At 42.4% G+C, this 27,163-nt stretch overlaps 2 protein-coding genes across 4 annotated transcripts; both read left to right on the top strand.

Annotated features, from left to right (window-relative positions):
• Positions 1–2,054: 2,054 nt before the first annotated feature.
• LOC102312452 (tyrosine-protein kinase ZAP-70) lies at positions 2,055–16,170 on the top strand. Of its 2 annotated transcripts, none has more exons than XM_005938533.3 (13): positions 2,055–2,180; positions 7,402–7,868; positions 9,432–9,592; positions 9,678–9,816; positions 9,900–9,984; positions 10,129–10,148; positions 10,232–10,271; positions 10,638–10,836; positions 10,943–11,149; positions 13,144–13,336; positions 13,722–13,862; positions 13,946–14,058; positions 14,823–16,166. In XM_005938533.3, exons 2-13 carry the CDS (start codon positions 7,464–7,466, stop codon positions 14,944–14,946), a joined length of 1,827 nt encoding a protein of 608 aa, XP_005938595.1. In that variant the 5' UTR covers positions 2,055–2,180; positions 7,402–7,463; the 3' UTR covers positions 14,947–16,166. The 2 variants fall into 2 exon arrangements, with proteins under 2 accessions (XP_005938595.1, XP_005938596.1); XM_005938534.3 differs by lacking the exon at positions 2,055–2,180 and adding an exon at positions 2,188–7,077 and having other exon boundaries at positions 14,823–16,170.
• Positions 16,171–17,188: 1,018 nt separating this feature from the next.
• mob3a (MOB kinase activator 3A) lies at positions 17,189–22,117 on the top strand. 2 transcript variants are annotated; one of them, XM_005938535.2, is made up of 4 exons: positions 17,189–17,419; positions 18,336–18,906; positions 19,989–20,191; positions 21,707–22,117. In XM_005938535.2, the coding sequence occupies exons 2-4, from the start codon at positions 18,489–18,491 to the stop codon at positions 21,734–21,736; spliced, it is 651 nt and encodes a 216-aa protein (XP_005938597.1). In that variant the 5' UTR covers positions 17,189–17,419; positions 18,336–18,488; the 3' UTR covers positions 21,737–22,117. The 2 variants fall into 2 exon arrangements, with proteins under 2 accessions (XP_005938597.1, XP_005938598.1); XM_005938536.3 differs by lacking the exon at positions 17,189–17,419 and adding an exon at positions 17,429–17,528.
• The last annotated feature ends 5,046 nt before the right edge of the window (positions 22,118–27,163 follow it).

Genomic DNA, 27,163 nt, shown 5'->3' with positions numbered 1-27,163 from the left:
TTTTTGTTAATTCACAGAAATATCCTGGGGATTTTTTTTTAATCTATTATGAAAAACAGAAATTTCTAGAGAAGACGGTTAAAAAAGTTACATTTCTGTCATTTAATTGTTTAGTCATAAGTTAATTACTTTAGTAAATGGGTTTGGGGTCTTTATCAGTAGGAAAACCTATAAAAACTCAGAAAAAAGACCAAAATTTATGCCGGAAGTCTCCAGCAGTTACCTCGGTTTCCTAGCAACCACTCACAGTAAAAACCTCAAAGCTTCCTGTAAAATATCAAATTAACGCTTTTACACATGTAAAAAAATCTTTTACATGTGTAGAAATTAAACAAAGAATGTAACATGAATGTGCTTTTGGATGTTACACCAGCTACATATTTTCCTCCCTCTAGTCTTTTTGCTGCTAAGATACAACGCTTTGAAAAAGTATTTGCCCCCTTCCCGATTTCTTTTGCTCCCTTTTGGTATATTTGTCACACTTACATGTTTCACATCATCAAACTAATTGTAATATTAGAGAAAAATAACCAGAGTAAATACAAAACAAATACTCCAACCCTACCCGGCCGTACGTGAAAAGTCATCGCCCCGTAAATCTGACAGCTGGAAGAACTGCAGTCAAGTGTTTGTGATAACTGACAATCAGTCTTTTACATCACTGTGGAGGAATTCTTCGCCAAATCTTCTTTGTAGAATTGTTTGAATTCAGCCACATTAGAGGATTTTAAAACATGAAAAGCTTGTTTAAGTTCATGCCAACACATCTCAATCGGATTTGAGTCCGGACTTTGACTAGGCCTCTCCAAAACCTCTTTTGCTTTAGTCACTCAGAGGTAGACTTATGATGTGTTTCGGATCACTGACCTGCTGCATAACCCGAGTGATGGCTGGACATCCTCCAGCAGACAGCAGAATCCAGGCTCCATCAATTACAGCAAGTCGCCCTGAAGCAGCAAAGCAACCCGAGACCATCACACTACCACAGCCACCCCAAAAACCGCTTTTTGTATTTACTCTGGTTATTCTTGTCTCTATTTAAGTGTCACACATATGCCAAAAAACTAAGAAATCAGGAAGGGGTTACTGTTACCCTAGCTATGACTTAACCTTTTAACCTTTAATGTATTTTATAATTTTAACAATTCATCTAAAAGACTATCGATATAAAGTGTTTTGTATATATTGTAAACATATGTTCATTTTGGACAGCACCTGGCCAGCTGTCTTTTCTGCTGTCTCCACTCTTTACATTTAAATCCTATCAATTCATGGGACAGTGCCAGCTGACTGCACGTGTTCAGCTGTCATGTGAGAATGTGAAATGCAAAAACAGATAAACAGACGGAGCATTGCGCCGTAAACAAGGGGAAACTCATGATGGTCAAATGTCATCTATCTACAGGTGCTGAAAAATAGGTCAGCGCCTTGTGTAAAACCACCACTTGCTATTTTACAGCTTTTGCATGGCTGACTTTGTATAAATAAATAGGATGATTGCAACATGAAGAGAAGACTGCTCGAAGAACGAGGCCATCATTTTAATAATTAGGCATCCTTAGATGTAGGTTTAGGGCAAGAGGTGCAAAGGCCTACTCAGACCACCACGAGCATGAAGCGGCAGACGGTCGGTGACTAACACCAGCCTGGGGCAGTTAGGCTGATGGTGGTGCAGAAGTGCGGAAGACAAAGAGATCGAGCATGCAAATTTTTGACCTTTAACATGTAAGATGTTACTTTTTTTATTCTATGGACAGAGGAATCTCTTTCCCTTTGTTCATGGGCTAAGTAAGTGCATCCTGACTCGAGTTCAACCAGCAGACCAAATTGTTTTCATCTCGAAAGCAAAAAAGAGGAACTCCCCAATAATGCTGGTTTATTCTTCTAATATTAATTCACTGTTTCGCATATTCAGACATGGCACTGTACAGATTGTAATACATCAGCTGGGATTTAACTTTACTGAGAGGCTCACTGGTGACAGTCAAACTGAAATCAGCCCTCCACGCATGCCATTTGCCGTTTTGCCTGTGTGTGGGTTTGTGTGTGTGTGAGTGTGTGTCATTGTCTCTAAACCCTCGCGTCTTCACAGCACCTTACATTTCTGTCAGATCAACAGATATATCTTTGCCTCTGAAGCAACAACACCGCTCTGCGTCTGCCTGGAACAACAGTGCTCTGTAAGTTTTTTTTATATCTGATTATGTAACAACAGACTGTGTCGTATTGGTTAAACTGGTTAGTTACACTTATGTATATACTTGTGTCTTGTGTGGAAAAACACAACAGCCCAGTAAGGTGGGTGAAAGTAAGACGACCTGAAGTCTGAGCCTGAGAAGTTGCTGTAATGAAGTTATACAGACAAAAAGCTGCAAAGGAGTTTGAACTCGATGTGCTCGAGAATTCACATATTTGAGTAAACGTTGATTTAATAGCAACATGAGGCCATGAAACACATGAAAATGTAGTTTAGCTATTCATTTACAAAGTTTTTGATGACTTCAGTCCAACAAGATCTAATCGATCAGTTAAATTTAATTCCAACTGAGGTTTGTTTTATATTCACAACGATATAGAAACAGTCAAAAAAAAGGAGAATAAAAGAGTGTGTGCACCGCAGTCGGCCGCGGCATTGTTGCTCTGGCTCAGAAAAGCAGTCATTACATGCTCAAAACATAAATAGCTGCTTTCATTGCGACTTGGAATAGAAAACCAAAAAAAAATGGTGTAGGTTTTAAGACACCCAAGAGGTCCGTGTGTGTCTGTGATCCCTTGTAACTGTTCTTAAAATGACTGGATGTATTTTGGGTGCTGCACTGAGGCATATCTGCTACATGTGTCGGCCACAGTCGGACAGAATCGGTTTGGACGAGCAGAAGATGAATTTTTACGTGCAGAACGGGCTCTGTTTAACTCACAGTGTGATATTCAGAGTTTTAGCATAGTTTATTTTTAGATAAAGACACGGTTGACACAAACACTCATTATAGTGAACAGAAATCAAAGTAGAGTTATTGTTAAGAGGAGTAAAAATCTCTTTGAATGCTAATGAATCCTACCCGAGGTAGGCCTGAACAGTTAATGTGATTTAATCACATCTTGTCAGGTTATTTCCCAGGTGCTGTACAGACTTTGGAAAACATAAAGCAGATAACAGGATCTAACAACAACTTTTTTCCACTGATTCAGGAAATAATGATTCACTTTGAGCATTTGGGCTCCTGATTTCAGATGCACTTTCTTATCCAACTCCACCTACACGCTTCGAACGCTCGCTCAGTTTTGTTGGAAAAATAATTTCATATGTGACAGTTAAAGGGCACATTGTCTGTTTTGAGGTGCCTACACAGTCTCGCGCATTGATGTATGTACAGAGAAATGCTTCGAGTTGCACAGCCATGAGCTAACTTCCTGATATCACAAAGAAAATAATCATGACCTAAAAACTCTAAATAGTTATCACTGCTATGCTCTTGATTTAATATCAGTGGGTAATCTACAGAAAACAGAGAGGCACATCGACTCTCTGAGCTCACGCTGGTGCGTTCGTGCGTGATAAGGACCAACACTGTTCTGGTGATTTGCTTTTTGTCATGTTGTTCTCAGCAGCCAGTTAAGCAGCTATTTGACTGATCGCTATTTACACCAAGCACGTTTCTGCCTCTTGTCGGGTTCCCCACTTCAACACTGTGACTGTGCCCACATATTAATAATATTTCTGCTGTTTAAATGAGCCGAGGAGGAGTTTACACTCAGTAACACAAATATTACACAAATGGTTTATTTTTCTAAAACCTGTAGCTGTACTTGGTTACCACGCGTCAGACTGAAACATCTGAGAAAAGTACTGTGAAGAATAACAGTGACTGTGATGACGCGCTGGCTTTTCTTTGCAATAAATGATCATTTTCCAGGTTTTCTGTGGGCCAGAAGCCCCTAATTAATCTTATATGGGTCAGATTACAGGTGTGTTGTGACAGCTGGGCCACACGAGGCTTGGTGTGACAGATGTCAAGCTTGTCTACTGAGTATTAGGCTAGATCTAGCTTACGTAGCATTTGCTAGCGAGCCATAGTAGCCCTGCTATCTGGGTCCAGAGGCCACAATGGGGTTGGGTTTTTTTAAAATTATTTTTTAAATATTTCAGCAAAAACTGTTTAAAAAAATTAAAGTCCTCTTCACTTTTGTCAACGACGTCCCCATCTTCTTCCTCGTTTAGTTCTTCCTTCACATTAGCACGTGTTAGCACGCTAACGCACCCAGCTAAAAAAAAGTTGAGGACTGTAAATGCTAAACATGAGCACATAACGCTGTCAGCTCTAAGCCTGCTCTGCCTTCATGTCGAATGTGTTTCCGCTGCTAATGTTTACGCTTCCTAATTGTGGTTTACTTGAATAAACACTTGACGCTCGCGCTGAGGTCGCCTTTAAAAGCTCGACCTCGTCGCTTTTATCCGAGCGCAAATGGTTTGAAGATGTCAAAGTATTCAAAGTATTCGCATAGTCTGTCGAAGCTCGTGCGTCCGAGCACATAATGTTGTGGCGGGTTAGCCATTATGACAAGATAGAAATGGTGAACCCACCGGAAAGATCATAATGGCCGCCGTGTTTCGCTCTGTCACAACCCCCATTATCACTGCCATCTAAAACGATAACCTGGAGCTGCGAGTCTGCCGAGAACAGACGAGTTTGACCAAATGACAAACACAATCAGGTTTTTGATTCCTATTTAATTGCATTTACTCTCACACCAGAAAACTTCCTCTCTGTTCTCTGTGGAAAACGAGCGTTCAGGCCTCGAAGTCTCGTGTCGAGTCCTCGGCTTGCTGAAAACAGAGTGACTCATAGGACTCTTTTTTCCACCACTCATTGGGTCAATCACTATCTGCTTACTCTGCAACACTCTTGTACCAAAGTATTCTTTGCACATCAGAGGGAATTATACACTGCATGCAAACAGTTTCTGTGTGTTAGTCCCGGGCGCTGCATGAAAGACACCCCGCAACAGTGTGGGTTCAAAGCTTGGCTCAGGAACCGTGCCATGTGTCGCCTCATCTCCCGCCAGTCTTTGTTTTTGTTAAATAAAAAGAGGGAGGGCGGAGAAAAAAGAAAGAAAGCACCAAACTCTTAGTTTATAAAGAGCACACGCAGAGCCGGGACTTGGCTTCTGCTGTTGTTGGACCTTTTAATGTTTTGTTGGAAAGCCGTCAGTGTTTTGGTTAGTTTGGTCGTAAATTACAGCAGCATGGCTAATATGCTTGTCACGGTCTGTTAAAGGGGGTTTGTTATTAAATTCACTTTCCCTTTCAGTTTGCTCAAGTAATATCACAGAAGTTGATCATAAATTTTGAGCTGCTGTATCACCGCGCTACCCACTTAAACGCCCCACAGTGTATGGGGAATTTAAATGAGAAATGGGGAAAAAGAATAGAGTCACTTGCATCCATTTATAGACTTTTTACAGGAGTAGACCTCCTTTCTCAACACATACACAAACAAGATGCAAGTCATTTATTGTTTATCTATAAAATATCAGAAAGTGCTTACATGGAGCTCAAGTTGATGCCTTTAAATAGCCTTTTTTGCTCTCAAAGCAGTCTAAAATAAAAATAATTAAATGTACATTAATATAAAATAATGCAATAAGCAAATTTGCACACTAAATTTAAGCAGAATGGGGTAAAAAAAAAAAGGAAGCTTATTTTAGCTTTAAAGTCAAATGACAGCAAAAAGATAAACACCTTTCTGCATTAAAAATAAAAATAAACTCCATAATAGTTATTCCCGTGTGTTGAGATCGGATTAGGTGGTGCAGAAGTTGAATAAACGTATGAACAGTTAGTCTCCATTCGTTAGAAAAACCAGTTTTCCATGTGCTGCACATCCATACTGACTAAAATAAACACCTTTTAGGTGCAGATCATGAAGAGCTCCAGCATTGCTGCTCATGTCTAGGCGACATCCATTTGTCCACACTGTAGGGTCTGGTCTTTGTTGTGGCGTTTTGGAGGTCATGCTGCAGTAAAACCTGGTTTCTTGTGGCAGTCGTATGTTGCTGTTTGGTTGTCCACTGTTGATGTGGGAAGCAGCTCAGGTATATAACCAGGAAGCTGAGGTTTTGCACTTTTTATTTCACATAGTGTTTAAAAACATGTTATATGTTACGGTGTAAGAAGTTAAATTACAGTAAAGTAGATTTGCCAGCTTTTGGTAATCACACCCCCTGTTTTACTGTAAGTAACTTATGGCACATGCTGTGTATGTCAGGTTTTAGGTTTATAATTTCATCGTTATAAAAACTGCACTCTTTGTGAGGGGGTGAAGTTTTCACTGATATGAAGAAATGAAACTGATGGACACATAGTGAGAATAACACAAAGACAATCACGTATCAGTTTGCATGCCGCTTTGTTTAAATGTGCTTCTCGTCTTTATTTACTCCCAAATTGAAGAAGAGCTCAGGAGAGCAGCCTGGCTGATCTCCTGCGTGTCTTCATGAAATCTCGATCTTTCTCTTCATTTCAGATCATTTCCTTTCTGGGTTTTCTGAGCTGATGCCTGTGACGTCTTGTGATCGCTGTCGATTTCCCTCTTTATCTCAAACATCTTCTGCTTGTTGTCGCGTAACCGTTCCACGCTGCAGTCGAAACCCTTTTGATTTCAAAGTTGTCCTTACTCCCGTTCACAATAAAGTCAACCGAGTACCAGCGCTTCTCATCGCGCACACACTCGTTACAGTAACGATACTTTGATCTCCGTTTTTTTGTTCCATAAAATGAAAAAACGATGAGTTTTAAAGCAGAGGGAATGTTCTGTAACCGTACAGCACCTGTTCAACGGAAGAGCGACACGCTGGAGAAAGGAGGCTGTGAGGGCGGACTGCGACTTCCTGTTGTGGCTTGTGTCATCACTTTGTTAACCTGCAAACTTTATGCAGTCTCAAAGTGTGGGTGCCTCATGCTAAGTGTCACATCCCCACATATGTCTCCTCACTTGTACGTGTCAGGCTCCTGAGAAGCGCAGCTCTGTTGGGTTTGTTGTAGATCCTAGTGTAACACAGCTGGGAAGGGAAGAGAAGGTGAGGTTATCCAGGTTGTGTGTGTGTGTGTGTGTGTGTGTGTGTGTGTGTGTGTGTGTGTGTGTGTGTGTGTGTGTGTGTGTGTCTTTTGGGGCTTTTTTGTTGCTTTTTGTAGCACTGATTTTAGTGTTGTCCATTTTTAAGCCGTATTCCCACCAACTTGTATTTGTAATTTGGTAAATTAGAAAGTTGCATTGATCTGGCTGTGAGTGGAGGAGGTAGAAACTAAAAAAGCCGAGCGGTCAGAGGTGGCAAATTTGTTTAAATCTGTTGGTCAGTTTTCTCAAAGAAATGTCCCCCCCTCCCTCCTGTCTGTCTGTCTAGTTTCTCTCTCACTGATTACATCCAGGACTTCAAGGCCAGGCCAACTTTTACCAGGTCTCACCATGTCCATCGACCCTGCGGCTGAGCTGCCTTTCTTCTACGGCAGCATCAGTCGCTCGGACGCCGAGCAGCACCTGAAGCTGGCCGGGATGTCCGACGGCCTCTTCTTGCTGCGGCAGTGTCTCCGCAGTCTGGGGGGCTACGTCTTGTCTATCGTGTGGAACCTGGAGTTCCACCATTACTCCGTAGAGAAACAGCTTAACGGGACTTACTGCATCACAGGAGGGAAGCCTCACTGTGGCCCTGCAGAGCTCTGTGAGTTTTACAGCAAAGACTCCGACGGCCTGGTGTGCCTCCTGAAGAAGCCGTGTCTACGCTCCCCAGATACGCCGATCAGGCAAGGCGTGTTTGACAGTCTGAGAGAAAACATGCTGAGGGAGTACGTGAAGCAGACCTGGAATCTGGAGGTGAGCCGGGTGTCGGGTGGTGCTGAAGAGTTTAGAAAAAGAAAATAACCATGTAGGGTAGAGTTTTGAGCTACTTGTACTTTACCTGAGCATTTCGGAGACTGAAAAGTTCATTTTTTAGCTATAATTACTTTTCTGTGATATTGAATATGTTTAAATGTCTTCCTAACAAACTACGGTTGTTGTTTTTACAAAAATTAACCATGCAAATGTGCTGACTTCTGCTCATGGAGATAGCTTTGATGTCTGCATCCAGCCCGCTGTACAGTGCAGTCAAAGTGATCTCCTCAGTCGTTATATTTTCCGCCCTCATCGCGCTGCAAAATATAGCAAATAAACCACATAGAAAATCTGCTGATGGGTGAAAAATTTATACAAAATAAAAAATTTGTGATCTGATAAATGTTTTCGCCTGTAAGCAAAATTTGCCATTTTGTTTTTTTGTGGTTATTTGAGAGCAGCTGCACAGATAAAAATTTCCACTGCTGTATTGACATGTAGATATTTTTTTAAAAGTACACGTACGTCTGAGAAACCTTCACATTTAATGAACCACTATTTAAAAAACAACAACACGAGGTGTCTTATCAAAAATCAGCAATCTTACCAACATGTGTCAGTTTTCCCACATCAGTCAGTGAATGTCGTTACAAAGAAACAAAGTGTTAAAGTTAGAGATCAGCGCCAGGTCACACTTTGCTGGTAGACTTTAAACAACTTTTGAAAAACTTGTGACGGCCCAGACCTCGGACTCGGACAATCCCTCCCTTCTTAATGGCTCTCTGCAAATACAACGAGAAGTTTGAAGTTGTGACCTTCTTCTCTGCAACGTTTTCATTTTGTGGCCTCGATCGGACTCTAACTCGGGGAAAGGTCTTCCCCGCAAGCCGTATGTTTGAGTCTGGTTTAACTGACATTTCTGAAGGGACTTTTTTGGTGGAGTGGGAGAAACCTTGCCCACACACAATCTCTCCAAACCTTTCCTCAAGTAGGAACACAGCTAGGAGCTCTCAGTTCCTCTGAAGGTTTCTGTGGCCTGGGGAAAGTAGTTGCACTAACAAGCTACAGTTCTTAGAAACGAGAACCAAAAGTATGAGACAGACGGTAGAAGCTAAAGTAAAGAGTCAAGATGGGGGAATAGGAACAAAGTGAGCAGGTAACTGGAAAGAAAAGGCAGGCCAGGTGGGAGTACGAGGGTCTGAGATGACAGCACTGAAAGAATTAGTCAACAAGACTAAAGCTAAGAAGAGCATTTTCACTTGTGCCTCCTCCAGTAACCTGCCACATACAACGATCAGTATCTTTTTGACACCGGTGATACAACTGAAGAGCCAAACTAGCTCCACGTCTATGCAGAATTCGCCTGCAGCTCGAGTGTCATAACGTTCCTTCTCTGAGCTTCACATGCACCACCTTCCACCGCATTTGACACCCAGCGTGAGCAAATTCAGAAACACCAGCAAGCTGCGATGCAGTCCTCCCCGCAATTTTAGATAAAAAGTCATTATTGCAAAACACGGAGATAACACGCGCCTTCTGAATGTGATCATTTTTCCGGTTCAGGGCGAAGCCATGGAGCAGGCCATCATCAGTCAAGCTCCTCAGCTCGAGAAGCTGATCGCAACTACAGCCCACGAGAAAATGCCTTGGTACCACGGCAAAATCTCCCGCCATGAGGGGGAGAGGCGGCTTTACTCGGGAGCACAACCGGACGGCAAGTTTCTGTAAGTTTTTGCTTCTTTTTAAAAAAGCCTGCTGTGTTTGTTTGTTGGGTAAAGGTTTTGCATTTATGTGTGTTTTGTTCCTCAGAATCAGAGACAGAGAAGAGTCTGGCACATACGCTCTCTCCATGATGTACGGGAAAACGGTGTACCACTATCAGATCCTCCAGGACAAGTCGGGGAAATTCTCTATGCCTGAGGGAACAAAGTTTGACACAGTCTGGCAGGTCGGTCCTCAGGCTCTTTTTTTCTTTCTCTTTACCTGTGTGTCGTTTTTCTGGCTTAAACTAAACTTATTCTCAATGTTCAGCTGGTGGAGTATCTGAAGATGAAACCTGACGGCCTTGTAACCGTTCTCGGAGAGGCGTGTGTTAACGGCAAAGCTGCTGTTGAAAGTACTGACCAATCTTTCCTTTTTTAATCATATCTCAGCCTGAATTTGCAGTTTATATTGTGGTTTATTCATAATATGAATAATATAATACGCGACGTCCTTTTTTGATTCTATTCACTAATGAAATTCTCCTGTCATTTTTCAGAGACACCCAGTCTTCCCAATGTAAGTAGTCGGTACATCCTGCACTGTTCAAGTCAGCGCACGTCTTCATCCTCTAAGATTTATTTCTTTGTCATTCCTTTCAGAGGCCACGCGGCGCCAATGGATACACACCGCCACCTCGAGGTCGGTAGCCAGCAGTGCAAACACACAGGCAGCATTGAGCATAAACTGCGATGGCTGTTCCTGCAAGGATGCGTTCAAATAAAAAAACTCACAATTACACAATCAGTCGTAGAAGGAAGACTGAAATCTGATAGATTATAACTGCATGCCAAGCGCTGTGTTTAAAGGTTGTGAGTTAAAAAATGTAATTCCTCAGTAACAGTGTCCAGTTAATATATCACTGGGTAATTAATTTACACAAGTGCATCATGTTTTAGACTCTGATACGTGATTTTGAATGTAAAACCTTCAAGTTTGAAATGTTTTGCACATTATATCTACAAACAAAGAACATCCAGTTTATTGTGTGCAATTTGTACTTTGCAGCTCTTGCATTGGTCACAAAGACTCCTGTGCCCGAAGACCGCGACCTTCTCCCCATGGACTGCAATGGATTCAACCCGTATCACAACCCCAATGATATCAAGAGGTTCAACATCCAGAGGTCCGACCTGCTGATGGACGAGGTGGAGCTCGGCTCTGGGAACTTTGGCTGTGTCAAGAAGGGAGTCTTCAAAACAGAATCGTGAGGAGCCGAACATTTTAAAAACAGACGCTGAGCCGTACGTGCGTGCGGCGTGCGTACACCGTGCGTCTACTGATGTCGCTGCCTGTGTTTTGTTTGGATTCAGGGGTCAGATAGACGTGGCCGTCAAGGTGCTGAAGAACGACAACGAGAAGCTGGTGAAGGAGGAGATGATGCGGGAGGCAGAGATCATGCACCAGCTGAGTAACCCGTTCATCGTCCGCATGCTTGGCCTGTGCAACGCAGACTGTCTTATGCTGGTCATGGAGATGGCTTCTGCCGGACCGCTGCACAAATTCCTCTCCTCCAACAAGTAAGTTCATCTTTAACTGTTTGTAGTTACACTTAAAAAAAGTTTGTTTATTTATTTATTTATTGGTAAACTCTGGTTTTTCTTTGAGTCAGTTTCTTAGCAGTTATCCTAACCTGCAGCACGGTTGGGTGGAACCACTTGACATAACTTTTGAATAAAAGTGTTAATATTTTTTATTTCATTTATTTATCAGTTACGTATTTATTTTATATATTTTATGTATCGCTTCAATGTTTTACATTCATTGTACATTTTTTAAAGTAAATCCAAAAAACACAGTATTTTGTTGAAATAACACAAATGACTCAAGTAAACCTTTAAAAAAAATCTTTAGTGAATAAAACTTCAGAGGATTTTTTAAACCAGCAATAGTGAGATTTCAGTTTTAGGAGTGTAACTAGGAGACTGATTAAGGTCTGATTTACATATTTTTATATAAAAAAACATCTCATTTATTGTTTTTCATGACACTCAGATCCTTACGAATCCTATATAGCATGTGTAGAGTCAGATCAGATTACGCTCTGACTTTACAAAAATACATACATGTCAGTGTAACCCTAACAGCTCCCACAGACATGCACTGCCCCAGGATGGGTTTTGCACCAAACAGGGCTGTGGTTTAGGGTCAGTCAGTTTCATGCATAGAAATCTTTCAGCTGTAACAAGGATCAAAACATGTCGATGTGAATAATCTTACTTTATCTCAAAGAACTCAGCTCTTCTACGTGGTAAATAGTAAACAGAGTGGTGCTACTATAACCCCTTTCTATTCAAGGTGAGCCCTCAAAGTGCGTCCTGGTACAAGTCTGTACTTCTCAGGTGGATTCTGATACTGACACTGCAGAAGTCCTTGCCATGACATGCTGATGAGGAATGAATCAGACAATCTGTTCGTCCAAGACATTTCTGATCTTTATGAGGCCGTTCTTTTTTCCTGTGGCAGCTCCATGTATTCTCAGAACTGTCACGTTATGACGGAATAAATACAGAACAACAAAAGTGAACGTACGCTTTCTTACATCTTAATTTTATAGGAGAGCAGGCAAGACCGTACTCTGTATGGACAGCAGCAGCTCTCGAAGGGCAGAAGTTGGAACATGGGGATGTGATTTTACACGTCCTTTAGGTTATGTGTTTGCTTTAGTGCCAGGATAACATTTTAATAGCCACCTTCACTCTTTCCAAGACTTAAGTAAAGCAAAGAGAAGCCTATAACTCAAGTCCAGTCAATAGAGATATTAGAGATAGATAAAAGAGCAGGGGAATGACACGCAAAAGCTTGTCCAGCTGAGAGTCATCCTAGGTGAGGTGTTTTGGGCATGTCCTCCCAGGTGAAGGCCCTGGGGCAGAACCAGGACAGAGCTCACATTTTGCCAACACCTCGGTATTTCCCCTGAACATCTGGATGAGGCGTTTCAGCTCAGACTGTTGCCCCCGTGACTCGGAGCTGGAAAAGCAGCAGAAAATGGAGAGGTGGATGATTCCAAAACTCCAAATATGTCTTAAAGCAGGGGTGTCCAACTCCAGGCCTCAAGGGCCGGTGTCCTGCAGGCCCTTGATCCAACACAGCTGATTACGGCTAATTGACCTCCTCAACATGTCCTGAAGTTCTTCAGAGGCCTGGTAATGAACTAATAAATTGATTCAGGTGTGTTGACCCAGGGTGAGATCTAAAACCTCACCTGGAGTTCCCCACTTCTGTCTTAAAGACTCAAACTTAGGATGGTTCATTTTTCAGGCTGCTTCATTTGAAGGTTTCTGGATACTTAAAACTGCAATAATATTCAGTGTTTTGTTGCATCAAAAGGAACTGGACAAGTTTTGTGTCATCATCATCATCATCGATCGTCTGTCCATCTATTTACTTCTGCTTTTCCAGTCCAGGTTCAGGGGGTGCAGCTGGAGCCCATCCCAGCTGTCTTAGGAAAAAACTACATTTGTGTACTAAAAATATCCTAATGCTTCATTTCTCTGGACGTGTGTCCTCACAGGGATACCGTATCGGTGGAGAACATTGTGAACCTGATGCACCAGGTGTCGATGGGCATGAAGTATCTGGAGGAGAAGAACTTTGTGCACAGAGATTTAGCGGCTCGCAACGTCCTGCTGGTCAATCAACAGTTCGCCAAAATCAGTGACTTTGGCCTCTCCAAGGCCCTGGGAGCAGATGACAACTACTACAAAGTACTCACGAGTTTTTTAATATTGTTGTACCGCAAGACAAAGTTGCATGAATACAGAGTGATTAGAGAGTCCGGCGTGGGTTTTATCAGTGCGTGCAAACAGAGAGTATGTCTTAGATGGATTGCCCTTCTGCGAGTTGCTGACCTCACAATGTGCAAACAGTAATTAGCTCCTATTTACAAAAATGTGTCAGGTGCCCTGTTTGAACTAAACACTCAATTGATTTCCATTTTACTGATTTACTGACCCATATCTGGAGTGGATGTAGTTACCAGAGAGCCCCAGCAATCCTTCACTCCAAGGCCCTAAATACCATCGCCGATGTTTGCTTGCTTTGGCCGAGTCCTTGGCGTGCTTCTCACCATCATAAACGTTGTGTTCACAGGCTCGTACTGCAGGTAAATGGCCGCTCAAGTGGTACGCACCAGAATGTATACTCTTCCACAAATTCTCCAGCAAAAGCGACGTGTGGAGTTTTGGTGTCACCATGTGGGAGGCGTTCTCCTACGGAGGGAAACCCTACAAGGTAAGACAGATTACTGCAGAAGGTTATCAAAGCATGACGTGATCCCAGAGCTCACGCTGCCTGTCTTTGAATTTGTTCTCCAGAAAATGAAAGGACCCGACGTGATCCGCTTCATTGAGAACGGGAGCCGCATGGATTGTCCGGCGGCGTGTCCAGAGCGAGTATATACACTGATGAAAGAGTGCTGGACATACAAGTGAGAAACCGATGGTTTTGTGCGTGCGTTATACAAGAGAGGCATAAACAGAGGTTGTCTGTATGTATGTACAACAAAACAACAAGAGTTCATGTTTCCACAATAAGAAACAAACTGGGAAAGAAATGGTCCATTCAAAGTCCGAGCTCAAATCCAGCTGAGATGCTTGCACACACCGTTAATGCTCAAACCCACCAGTGTGGCTGAATTAAACAATACTGCCACGAAGAGTGGCTGAAAGACTCATTGCCAGTTAGCACAAATGCTAGATTGCAGTTCTTGCTGCCAAGAGTGGCACAACCAGCTATTAGCTTTAGGGAGCAATTAGTCTTTCATGCAGGGTCTGTAGGTTTGGAGCTTTTTTCCCTGAATAAAGTAAACGTACTTAAATCGTTTAAAAACTGCATTTTGTATTTACTCTTGTTGTTTTTGTCTAAAAAGACTCATTTAAAATTAGTTTGATGACCTGAAACATGTGTATGACAAATGTGCAAAAAACTAAACTAAGAAAACAGGAGGAGGGCAAACACTTTTCACAGCAGTGTATTTAATGACTTATGTAGTTTTCATACATCAGGCATGGCTGCTGTCACCTAACGACATTATATTCCTCACTCAGTCGTTCCCTCGTAAATGAAAACAATTTCCTCTTGAATATTTGTTTTTTAGCGTCAAATTAAGCAAGCAACGCATCCTCTTAAAATCCTGTGACTTCTATTTATCACAGCCTCCTCTCTCTGCTCCTCCCCTCTCCTCTCTCACAGACACGAGGACCGTCCTGACTTCAAGAAGGTCGAGGAGGCCATGAGGAGTTATCATTACTCCATATCCGGCAAGGCCAAGCCTGAGGAAGGCGCAGCCGCCGCCGCACCCGAGCCTACCAAGTAGACAGAAAAAAGGCACATTCTGTCCCAGCGCTGCACAAAGCGTCCTTTCAGCCGGCCATTAAACAACCAAAACAAAGAGTGTTTTATGAACTGTGCACAGTGACCAGCTTTGACCGCAGAAGCGACACAGCAATAAATGTGCATTTGTAAATCGGACTTCAGTGTGTCAGCCGTGCACGGAAGCTCTCTGTCTGCCGTGGTTTGAATGTTAAGTGTCGTAATACTGCTGAACAAAACTAATTTTATATTCTGCTACTTTAATCGAACTATGTATTCAAATCTGCGTCTTTGTCCGCCTCCACCTAAAAGAATTTTTACTGTTTTTAGCCTAATAAACTAGAAACAAACGAATTATGTGAGTGAAAAATGTGGATTAACTTATCATAAATCTGCTGATATGACTGAATTCATTCTTAAGTGCTGTGTAATTTTTTTCTTTCTCTTTCTTGGAGCTACAACAACAGTCTGACATTATAAGTCTTAATTGTTCTTTTCCAGATGTTCCAAAACCATAAAAATAAAAATCTGTAACTTTATCACAGATGTGGCGGGAAAACTACGAGCCTCCATTCAACTGGTCTTCTGCAATCTGTCTCACAAAATCAATCATAACACAAAAGACATTACAATTAAAGACATTATGAACATTTGTATCAACAAAATGCTCCATAAAAGCATCAGCATTTGGTGATGTTTCACTGGAAGGCAAAAATGAGCTTTGGACATGAGGTGCATGCATACTTTCTTATAAATACTCTGAACATGTATGTGCAGAGTCCAACATCTGCATTTTTAATCAAAAGAAACATTAAAAATGAGAAAGTCTAATATGAGACTTTTTGAGACTTTGAGTTTAAAGCTGTTCTCTGTCTTTAAATATGTGTGTTTGTTAAATACTTTTTTCTCTCTGATGTTTCAATGCCAGTAATTTAAACGTCACACGCGGCGATTTATTAGGAAAGAAACAAACTGAGGTTAGTCACGCTGGCCCCAAACTGTGTCAGAGGAAGTACTTGTGAACCGTCAGGCCACACTGGAGGGTCCAAGGAAGTCGATGAAGCAGTTTTCAAAATAATAGTAGGTTTTCACAAAATAAACCCTATGACCCTATATTAGACCCTATGCATGCTGTGGTATAAATAGGTAATATGATCAGAGTCCCGGAAATCTACATTTATTATATATTTAATATTTTTTCATAAAGAATTTAACGGTATTGCTAATTTCCAGCCCTTGTCCTTTGTTGGGCTTTTACATCCATAATGCATAAAACAGATTTACACAATTCAAGTGTCTTTGAAAGACACTATATATTATACACTGTAATTTAAGAAAAAACTAATGATTGAAACAAAAAATGTTTGGTGACAGTTCTGCCACCAAACATGCTTTTTAGCCATAATTTGCAGAGTTTAGTTGTACAAAGGTGTCAGATACTCGATTAGAAAGGGTGACGATTGAGCCCAAACTGTCAAACAAGGAGGAAATATCATAGATTACCTAATAACTGAGCAGGTGTGTGGTGTCGAATTAACTTAAATTTAAATTTGCTTTAAAGTTAGTCTTAAGTCCTCATGTGGGGCTGTGTTTGTGTGGGTCGGTGACATTGGTGTGTAGTCTGACAGTTTCATATATGTTTATGTTTATTTATATTTATACATTTAATTACAGCAGCAGTGTTGGCCAATATAGCTTAAAACTGTGCAGGTTACTAGATTAGGACCTTTTGTTTATTATAAGCACACATACGTACATATCGTTTCATGCCATAGTTTCTCCTTTGCAAAACTGAAAAAGAATTTCGTTTCTTCAGTATATGCTGACATGTCATTCAAATTCTGTAACACTTGTAGCTTTTTTTTTACTTGTAACTTTTCCTGCTTGACCTTCTGTGGCATGGCTTGGGTAAAAACTATATTGTAGAAAACTGCAGACTGCAAACTGTGAGGTACTGAGTCAAGATGTAGGACGGGAGAGCAAAGAATCAAAATGCCGTGTAGTCCCACATAAAAAGAGACATCTGATCAGGATACGGGCGGAGCAGGATTCATTCTTCCGAACAGTAAAATGAGAAAACCCACACTGGAAACTTGATTTAGTTTGTCAGCAGGTGTAAGTGATTAATACATGAAAACTGCTCTTAGGTCAGAGGGAATGTAATGAAATGACCAAAGCTAACATGAAAGTCTCCACATATAGTGGAAAAAGCAGTCCCATTACTTTGAAAATCCTGAATCCGGAAGTCGCCGCTAAAGCCGCTAGCTTGGCGCTGGTGTACTTTTCGTTTCACAGGGAGGAGTCAGACATTAGTTTCTTTATCAAAGTGACATGTTCGTGCCGTTATTACTAATTCTACGACATGTATCGCACCGTGTGTCCATAATGTAGCCCGTCTGCGGTGTCGACATAAAGCTATCGATCAGCGACCAGATATTTCTCGATAAAAGGTCGAAGGAAACAGGAAGGCGGAACAAGTAAGTTCGGGAAAGTGGCTTTCAACTGTATCATTTCGTCACCCTGCGAAGAGCCGCCCGAGTTAACTGCTGCCCTTAGGCGGCTTTTTCCCCTCGTTTACGATAGCGTGTGAGTGATCCGGGTTTGTCGTGTGTTTTTAGCGGGTTTTATATTTGCTGTTTTATGGAGCAACAAGTCCGGCCGAGTTAGCTAGCGTCACGTCACGAATAAACTTCGCACCGCCGTCATGAGCCCCGATGTTGAATCTCTGACTTTTATCCTGGAAATGTGCTTAAAAACGACACAAAGCCCTCCAGACAACGAGCAATGTGGACCTGATGTATATATGGAGGCGTAAATAAACACGGCAATGTCGATTTACGTTGGCAACACGCGGTTTGACTTGGTTTTTTTGTCATTCGGCATATTCTTGATTTCACGGCGGAATTGGTGTATGAAATAGGAAATGACTCACTCAGACACCATGTTTCATCTTTTAAGGTTAATCTCTTTTTGCCGAGGCTTGTCGTTTGCAGACAGCCTCTGTTTCAGCCTCCCAGTGCTGCAGTGTGGTCTCAGATCAATTATGTCGGGCAACTGGGCATTTTATTCTGATTACAGCCAAATTATTATTTAGTTGTGTTGCTCTCGTGCGTAAAATTTCTCGCACGGCCTCCATTTCTTTTCCGGTTTAACAGTTTTATATCAACCTAGCATGCATCTAACATACGATTCATGACTGGGAAAAACCCAAATCTCACTGTTGTTTGGCATTTTAGACACTAATTTAACTAACAAACATGTTGTTTGCAACCCTAGATTTTAATTGTTACATGCACATGCAATCAGGTTTGACAGGAAGTAGACATTTCAATGTAAATGTGCATATATTAACCAAATTCTGCCCTTTTCTTTTTCTCCTTTTATCGTACACAGGAGTCAGAGACTCAGTCCAAATAAAAACCACGACAATCCATAACCAAAACAACCCACACTGGCTGTTCACACAACCTTGTCTGCTTCCATTTCAACGGTAAATAATTCACCTGAAGCGTTCGAACAGATCGTCTGCCGCCACCACATGCGACCATGTCCATGGCCCTGAAACAAGTCTTCAACAAAGATAGGACATTCCGGCCCAAGCGCAAGTTTGAGCCCGGGACGCAGCGCTTCGAGCTGCACAAGAAGGCCCAGGCGTCCCTGAACGCCGGCCTGGACCTGAAGCTGGCTGTGCAGCTGCCCCACGGCGAGGACCTCAACGATTGGGTGGCCGTCCACGTGGTCGACTTCTTCAACCGCATCAACCTCATCTACGGCACCATCAGTGACTCGTGCACCGATCAAACCTGCCCGGTCATGTCGGGCGGGCCCAAGTACGAATACCGCTGGCAAGACGAGCACAAGTACAAGAAGCCGACCGCCCTGTCGGCTCCCAAATACATGAGCCTGCTCATGGACTGGATCGAGGTACAGATCAACAACGAGAACATCTTCCCCACCAACGTCGGTAAGTGTTGAAATAAGCCACGAGTTTGAAAATTGAAGAAACTGTCCCGTACGGCGTCTCAGCGGTTGGTTCAAGTCTGTCAAGTCATCTCATGAGGCAAACCAAGCGACCAGCCCATTCACAGACAGACCGTGGCCACGCTTCGATATGGTTACGAAGCCATTCCAGTCAATAAATTCCAAAGTTTTATTTAGTAAACTTATGACTTTTGTTCAGATTTCAAATTTTCTCCTGTTGGTGTTTTAACCCAGTGGCTCCCTGCATGGGTGTTGGCACCACAGGTAGGGTCACACAGCAGAAAGTGGGGAGCTGATGCTTTAATATATCTTTACTTTTATGAACTGAATGGCTATAATGAGTAACCTCTATTTCATTTTAATGATCCTTTCAGTGTGAATCATTCGGAACGCAGAGAAAAGCCACTTAAATGATTAACGTATAATAATTACAGAGGAAAATTGAAATGAGATGCGAACGATTCACATCTGAAATGTGAAGCCTGTTTTTCAGCATCCGCAAGGCCACGTATGTCAGATTACCTTCAGCGCTGAGCATTGCTAACATCACAGTTAATCTGCTGCAGTGGAATTTGTGGTTTTCTATTATCTCCGAGTGTGTTTGTGTGCACTGTGCTGTGGCTCAGCAGCTGACTGACTGACTGCAGAAACATGCCAGCCAGTGGATTTAGAAATGGGTCACAGGATGGACAGTAAGGCTATGAATAGAAACGACCTCTGACGCAGCCATCCTCTGCAACACGTTCCTAAAACATTATTTAATTAGTCGAAGCAAAACGATGTGCTGAATTAAGCGTGGGTTGGGAGATTATTCAGCACACCGAGCCCTGTCGATTTTCCGATCGTGTCCGATTGTGACGCTGGCCGCGTCTGCTGCCGATTGGCGGCTGGTGTCCAGGCCTGAGGGGGAGAAGACGGGGAAAGGTTAATGTAGAAAAAGCAGCCTCACTTTTAATTAAATGCATCAGTAATTTCAAACGTGTCTGTTTACTCCGGAGCAAATAAAAGGTCACCGCAGACTGACCGCAGCCTTCTCGCTCTGTCTCCCATCTGCTTGACTCCCAGGTACTCCCTTCCCTAAGACATTCATGCAGGTGGCTAAGAAGATTTTGTCGCGTCTGTTCCGGGTGTTCGTCCACGTCTACATCCACCACTTTGACCGCGTGAGCCAGATGGGGGCAGAGGCTCACGTCAACACCTGCTACAAGCATTTCTATTACTTTGTCACCGAGTTCAACCTAACGGACCACAAAGAGCTGGAGCCCCTGGTGAGCAGATGACATCGAGCTCTGTGTGTGTGTGTGTTCCTGTCTAGCTGTCTTTGTGAGGACTGAAATCTGCATTCTACTATACTTGTGAGGACAACAGTCACTTGTGAGGACACACTCACCGGTCCTCACAAGTTTGAAGGCCTTTTTGAGGCTCAAAATGTGGTTTTAGTGTCAGGGTTACAATTAGGTTATGGTTAGGTTTAGGGTAAGGGTTAGGGATAGGCATTCATTTTTAAATGGTTATGGTTAGGGTAAGGGGCTAGGAAAACCATTATGTTAATGAAGGTCCCCACTAAGATAGCTGAATAAGATAAGATAGAACTTTATTAATCCCTCGGGTGGGTTCCTCTGGGAAATTCGATTTCCAAAAAAGCACAGCACCGACAGAAGTTACAGAGTGTGTGTGTGTGTGTGTGTGTGCACGCTTGTGTAATAATCAGCCCATGTTAAAACACCGAGATGCTGCATTTGAAGGTTGCTGTGACACAAAGCTGCATTTTAGAGCAGTGTACAGCGGAGATGTGAGGCTAATCTTGCATCGTGGGCCGGACCGGCGAAACTCCCTTCTGTACGCTTAACGGCACAAATCAGTTTTTCCACTCGATAAAGTTTTTCTATTGTAATAAGTGAAAAGGAATGAAAGAAATCTGTAAGCATGACTTTTAGGGCTTAAATTGTCAGAAATAAATGTATAGGACTAGCGGGCCATATTGGAGCATTTGACTGGCTGTTTCTGGCCCCGGGCCTCATGTTTGGCAACCCAGGTAAACAGACTATCACATTTCCTTTAAATTATCTTTTGAGAAGTACAACAAAGAGCCCGATTACTACATTATCGGATCAGTCTAGCATATCGTTTGATTTAGGAAATTAGAATTGGCACCCCTAGTGGTCAAATCGTGTAAGTGCAAGACTGTTTCTAAACTTCCCCAAAATCTTGTGGCTTCTCTGTATTTCAGCATGATGTTGCTTAATGGGTGATGCATAACTTGATAGCTATAGATGAGAAGATGTGAGTTTAAAAATGAAGCTGTGGGTAAACTGTATCCTTTGTTTAGTATAGCTAATGAAAACTGCAGTCATGTGATGCCTCAGTGGCCCAGGGATTTAGGTCACTGGTTTTTAGGCTGCAACAAAATGTCCTGTGTACAAGCTGCAGATTGCTGCAGCTTAATGTGATGAGTGGAAAACTACAATAGTTAAGACCCATGTATGAGCACACCAGAGAAATGCAGGACTCAAAAAATGAGTCTTTGCAGTTTGTTTGTTTTAGAACAGATTTTTTTTTGTCTTTCCAGTATTCTGAAACCCAAATTTATTTTACTGTTAACTGTCAAAGACGAGTGCTCACTCTGTCAGGTGTGTGTGTGTTTTGACCAAAAAGCTTGGACTGCTTACTCTTTGTTTCCCACCTGTATGTTGCCCACAGCAGTGTGCTGTCATGTGATCAGTGAGGAACTGGCTTTGGAAAGGTTCGCTCAGCTGTGTGCTGTTTGTTTGTGTCTGCCACAGAAAGAGATGACCTCTCGGATGTGCCACTGAGGGACCTGCGGACACGGCGAATGGATGCATCCGTCCATCTCGAAGACTGCATTGGAGAACGGAAAAAGAGCAATCAAATCCAGAGTCTATTTTTATATTTAAGTACTGTAATCTATTTTAGCTGCATACTGTAGGTTTAACCAGGAAGCCTGTTGCGCCAGGGCGTTCTGCTCCTTCTGAAAAGTTTTCAGACATTTTATCAGAGCACAGTATTAAGAGGTCTGTTTGTGTTAATGTCTCTTTTTTTTTAATCTGAATCATTCCAGGATGCTTCCTCTTTTCTTTTCTGTTCCAAATGATCTAAAATTAGTACGGTTTCTTTCTTTTCACCTGTAAATCTCAGTATGTTCTTACATTAAAGTGATTCTCAACTCTTTCTGATGCTGATGATAATGGGCTGCAGCATTTTTTTTTTTTTTAAGTCATAAAAACCTTAAGATTAAACTGAGGGAAACGGAGGAAACAGTATTTTACTGAACTGAATCCATTTAAAGTCATTAATTTTTATTGGTTAAAACTCATATGTGCAGACAGGCTAGATACTGTAATGGTGACTCAGACATCAAGGCTGTTATCTTACACGCTGGGCTGGGAGCCATCGGGTCGGGTTCTCAGATGTCAAACCTGCAGGTGTTTATTGCAGATACTCTTGGCAGCTGAAGGTCACACGAGACTTGAACCTCACATGACAAACACAAGTGGAAAAACATGATGAACAGGCTGTGTTCACTAATGTCCACCAGGAGGCGTCAGACTCCCAAAACCTCCCCGTCTCCCTGAGCTTTCTATCCTGTGGTTGCTGCTGTACTCTTATGAAATCTGCTCAATGTCCCACTTTGAGTCAAGAAGGGGGGGGAAAGACCTGATTCGGGTGAATGATTTGGCTAAGCTGGTTATGTAAGAAACAGGCCAGACTGTACTGTGACGAACACAGAGAGAGGGTTTGTTTTTGGATGAACGCTGCTTAATGTGACTGAGCCAACAATAGTCCCGAACAACAACATCAGTGGTTGGAGTTGGTGGAAGTTATCAGCGCTTATGGGCGGGGTTATATAAATAGTCACACAGTCTCTCTCATTACTGCTGCAGGGGTGCAGTTAGTCATAATAAACCATTACTCAGTCATCTTATTCAAGGCAAATCATGTAAGCCATCGTTCAGAATGGCCCCTTTAGGTGCACCTATATAGTATATGAGTGTAACATCAGTCTTTGCAAAGCTCATATCTGATACTGTTGCACACGTACACACACACACACAGCTTTCAGCACTGCGTTATGACATAAAGTGGAAAATTACAGTTCACTGTTACACCCACTCTCTAACTGCAGTTTACAGGCAAAACACCAAACAGGTTAATTCCTTGAATTTCAAAATAATAGCACTTCCTGTTCGCACTGTCTGTAATAAATGTAAACAAAAACTCAGCAAAGCTCAGGGCTCGTGTCAGTCAAGTGTTTCATCTGCCAAAACCTCACCACACTGCAGTCACACACAGGAAAAAAAGAATGATTTCATCCACGAGGCTTTCTGGAAACATTTTATTCAAAAAAACAAACAAAAAAGTCACGGTCAAAAATTTAGAACGACATCTTCAACTTCTTTTTTCCTTTTTTGGTGCTTGAAGAGTAAGTCATTCAAAGACTGAATATGTCTATTTAATAAAGAGACCTCAACATTGCAGTCAAGCAAAAAAAAGTAACTTGTAACAAAACGCTGTATGTTGTTGGACAATTTAGGCAACATAGTAACTATTTTTTAATACAATGTCTTTAAAGGACACTGTCTAATTCCATAGTCAGAAAGAAACATTGTACTTCACTACATCTAGTTACCATTACATATATCCATGCACACAAATAGTAAGGACAGTCTATGGTTGCTATTGATTCATATCATTAATAACTGAAGACTTTCCTCCTTTAGAAAGTACGAGCTGACTCATATATGTGCTAGTCTGTGGTCACTAGTTCCTTTACAATTAGGAATTTTGGAAAGAAAATATGTGAAGCTTGTAAATTATTACTTTCTGATAAGTTAAGCTACAAAGCATTTATAAATGTACAGCTAAAATAATTAGTAAAAAATTATTCTGAAAACCATTTCAATGCTCCACTCATTTGTTTTATCGCCCTGAGTTTTATTTTACTGAGTACTCAGAGCATTTAAGGCTACAGCCCCGTTCACCCATTCAACGCTGTGTTTTATGCCTTTAGGGGCTTTTTATGACTTCTTTTAACTGCCGACCTCCCCATTGGTAAATAACCTGCTCAACCTTCAGCTGTTGTTCATGAGAAAATATTCCACGGTTTCAGCTTTGCACAGTTGAAGGATGGTTTCAGTTTCTTCCAACGGTTTTAATGTAGCTTTAAAAAGTCACCTTTGGACAAAGCTGGCTTTGGGGATTTGACATGCGTCAGTATTTTCTGAATTTTTACAAATCAGAATGAAGAAGGTGAATCTATCAAGGAAACAATCACTAGCTGCACTCCTGTATGAAACAATTGATTCAATTTTAATGCACAAAAACTGCATATTCATCTTCATATAAAGCGCTAAAATGAACCCATTGTCACCTCCTTCCATCAAGCTGGACAAATACATTTTGACATATACGATAAATATGAATTTTGATAAGAAACAAACATGATGTAACAATGTGCCACGGTTAATTCACCCACTGGAATGACCTCATTGCCTCCTGCAACCTGATCCTCTTACAGGAGTGTCCCTCCTCTCACAGTGGAGTCAGTTCCTCTGAACACTGGGCTGCACTCTCTCAGCACGCTTTACGCCTGTTACGTGTGAGATGAGATGTACCCGCCTTGCGCTCTTCCCCTCCCTCCTTCCTTCTCTCTCCCGCCCTCACTGGCGTGTTTTTCTCCTTTGGAATGTACCAGACAGACTCGAGGGGCTCTGCGATCGGCACAGTGAAGGGAAGCGCTGGCTACAGGCCAAGAACAAGCTCCAGCCAATCAGACAGAAGCCTGTCCAACTCTGTGCTCAGCAGTTGCCCGTCTGTTGTTTTCATGGTACAGTGTGGTTATTTACATACAATCAAAAACGGGCTGCGATGTAATGTGAGTCAGGAAGTGCCGGACTGAGGACACACCCTTAACGGTTTTGCGGCACATGACTCAGTTGCATCATGCGGTTGTGCAGCTTGTACAGATGAAAAGTGGCGATAATTTTAGGACATTGGAGGTGGAGAGGCCTCGTAAAAAGTTCCAGTAAGATAATGACGTATTTAAATGAGGCCGAAATTTGGGCAGATTCAGCTTCTGGTTACTTGAGCTCGAGGCTTGGAAATAAGACTGGTATGGACTAGTCTGGAAGCACTCTGTAGATGTCCTTCTGGGCCCTCTGTGTGGGACGTGTTTCACTCTGCCACTAAACTCAACAACCAAAACGCATTTCTTCCTGAAAGTCCAAACCCTTGTGGATCATTATTGCTGGAACTGTTCAAAAACCGGGGTTTCCATGTCCCTGGCGAGTTGGGTGTTTTTCCCTGTCCACAGCAAAGGCCCATTTCCCTTTCTGCTGTGGACATGCAAAGGCACATCTGTACAATTCTCCCTAATTCTTGCATAATGACAGTAGATTTATAGTTATTAAAAAGCGGAAGCCATGCCTGTTCCAGCATGTCTTACACCTACTCTTTGCACAAATGTTTCTAATAAGTACTGCTAGAACATTGGATTTAAGTGAAAGGGCTGTATGGTGAGGGCAGAGAACAGATAAAAACAACAACAACTACTTAGTCATACAGCAAGTTATTTAGAAACCAAGAAGTGACACAAGCTCTAGTGCCCAGGCTGAAAGGTCAAATCTTACATTTCAGCCTCTCCCTGTCTGAATCAAAACTACCTGATTCATATCAATACCCTTTGTTACACATGGTTATGTAACAAGCACAAAGTGCAAGCACAGAAAGAACACAAAAGGGTTCCCTAGTGTACAAATGGAACGAGGCTGGAGCAAAACAGTCTGTGTTGCAACATTTTTTGGCAAATCAGAGAGGTATTTCTGGGTACTGGAACAATTTGATTGGCCTAGTGCGCCGTCTTTCTCTTTCTGCCCCATGCACATCCATTTCTGCCAGAGATTACATATTTCCCATCTTGTGGCTGTTTCCTTGTAAGAAGATTGTTCAGTCAAAGTTGCTTGGAAAAGGGAAGCACTCTGGGGTGCTGCGACCTCCCTGCTTAGGAAAAGCATCTAACAAATGTTCAAATTAGTACAAGACTGCTGACTGTGTTTAGCTCCCTAATCTTGTTGGCCTTTGGGGGTTGCATTGATACGTGCCGCACGTGCATTATGTGAAAACACTTGCAGGTACGACTGGCTTTTCATGTATGTGGACAAATATGGTGCACAAACAGCACAGAAATGTTTCTGCAACAAATCCTGCTGCTCTGTACCCGAGGGCCTCTCACCAGGCCTGTCTCCATCCATCCATCCATCCATCCATCCATTTTCTTCCACTTATCCAATTCAGGGTTGCCATTTGGCCCAGCTGTCACAGGCAAAAAGCAGGGCACGCTCAGTATTCCGGTCACCAATCTGTCACCACACACATAGAAACTCACACTCCTATGGTCAATTGATAATAACCAGTTAACCTTACTGGTTTCTGGACTGTGGGAGGAAGCCAGAGTACCCGGAGGGAACCCACGCAGGCACCGTAAAAGTGTTCAAACTACGCACAGACAGGCATCAGACTGGATTTGATCCAGGACCTTCACCACTTTGTATTTTCCTTTTGCTGTTGCACGCGCTTATATGCAGTCATATAAGCGTGGGCTTTGATAAGAAGAGTTTGGAGGATATTTGAGAGCTTGCTTTCCATCCTTACTGTTGTTGAGTAGCTCCATAAAGGTGTCATTAAGAACGTGAGAACGTCACGAGAACGTGTTATGATGGGGCAATAATGCACATTTCCGGAACAACAACAAAACACTGTGATTGATCCACAGCTTTATCTACGCACATTACAAGGCTACTGCAGTGCAAAACAACAGAGACACGCCTCTGTTAAATCACGTATCAAATTAAACAACCCAGGATAATCTCCAGATTGAGCTGCTTTTACGTCAGAAAGAGCTGCTGTCAAATGTAGGCACGTATCGTGGCCCCGTCCCTCTCTCTTTTGAGCTGTAGTGACACAGACCCACCCCGTGCACCCCGTGAACTTGGAAGTGCGATCTTGTTTTCCCACTAAACCCTGCGACTACACCATGTGCTCCCGACTGGGGATCATCGGCCAACGCGTTACGTAATGTTTGCTACTATTGGGCTTGTGTTTTGGGGGTAGAAGGTGAAAGGAGGTAGAAGGAGAAGGAGAGACGCAAAGCATCCAGTTACAAGGCAGCCGACTCCTGGAACAACCCTTACATGGTTTTAAGACACCCAGTACATGAATACTGA

The sequence above is a fragment of the Haplochromis burtoni genome, unplaced genomic scaffold, assembly GCF_018398535.1.
Source record: "Haplochromis burtoni strain Fernald_Lab_line unplaced genomic scaffold, NCSU_Asbu1 Contig_256, whole genome shotgun sequence".
In the NCBI taxonomy this organism is placed as follows: Eukaryota; Metazoa; Chordata; class Actinopteri; order Cichliformes; family Cichlidae; genus Haplochromis; species Haplochromis burtoni.
This window is presented reverse-complemented; position numbering and strand designations above follow the sequence as displayed.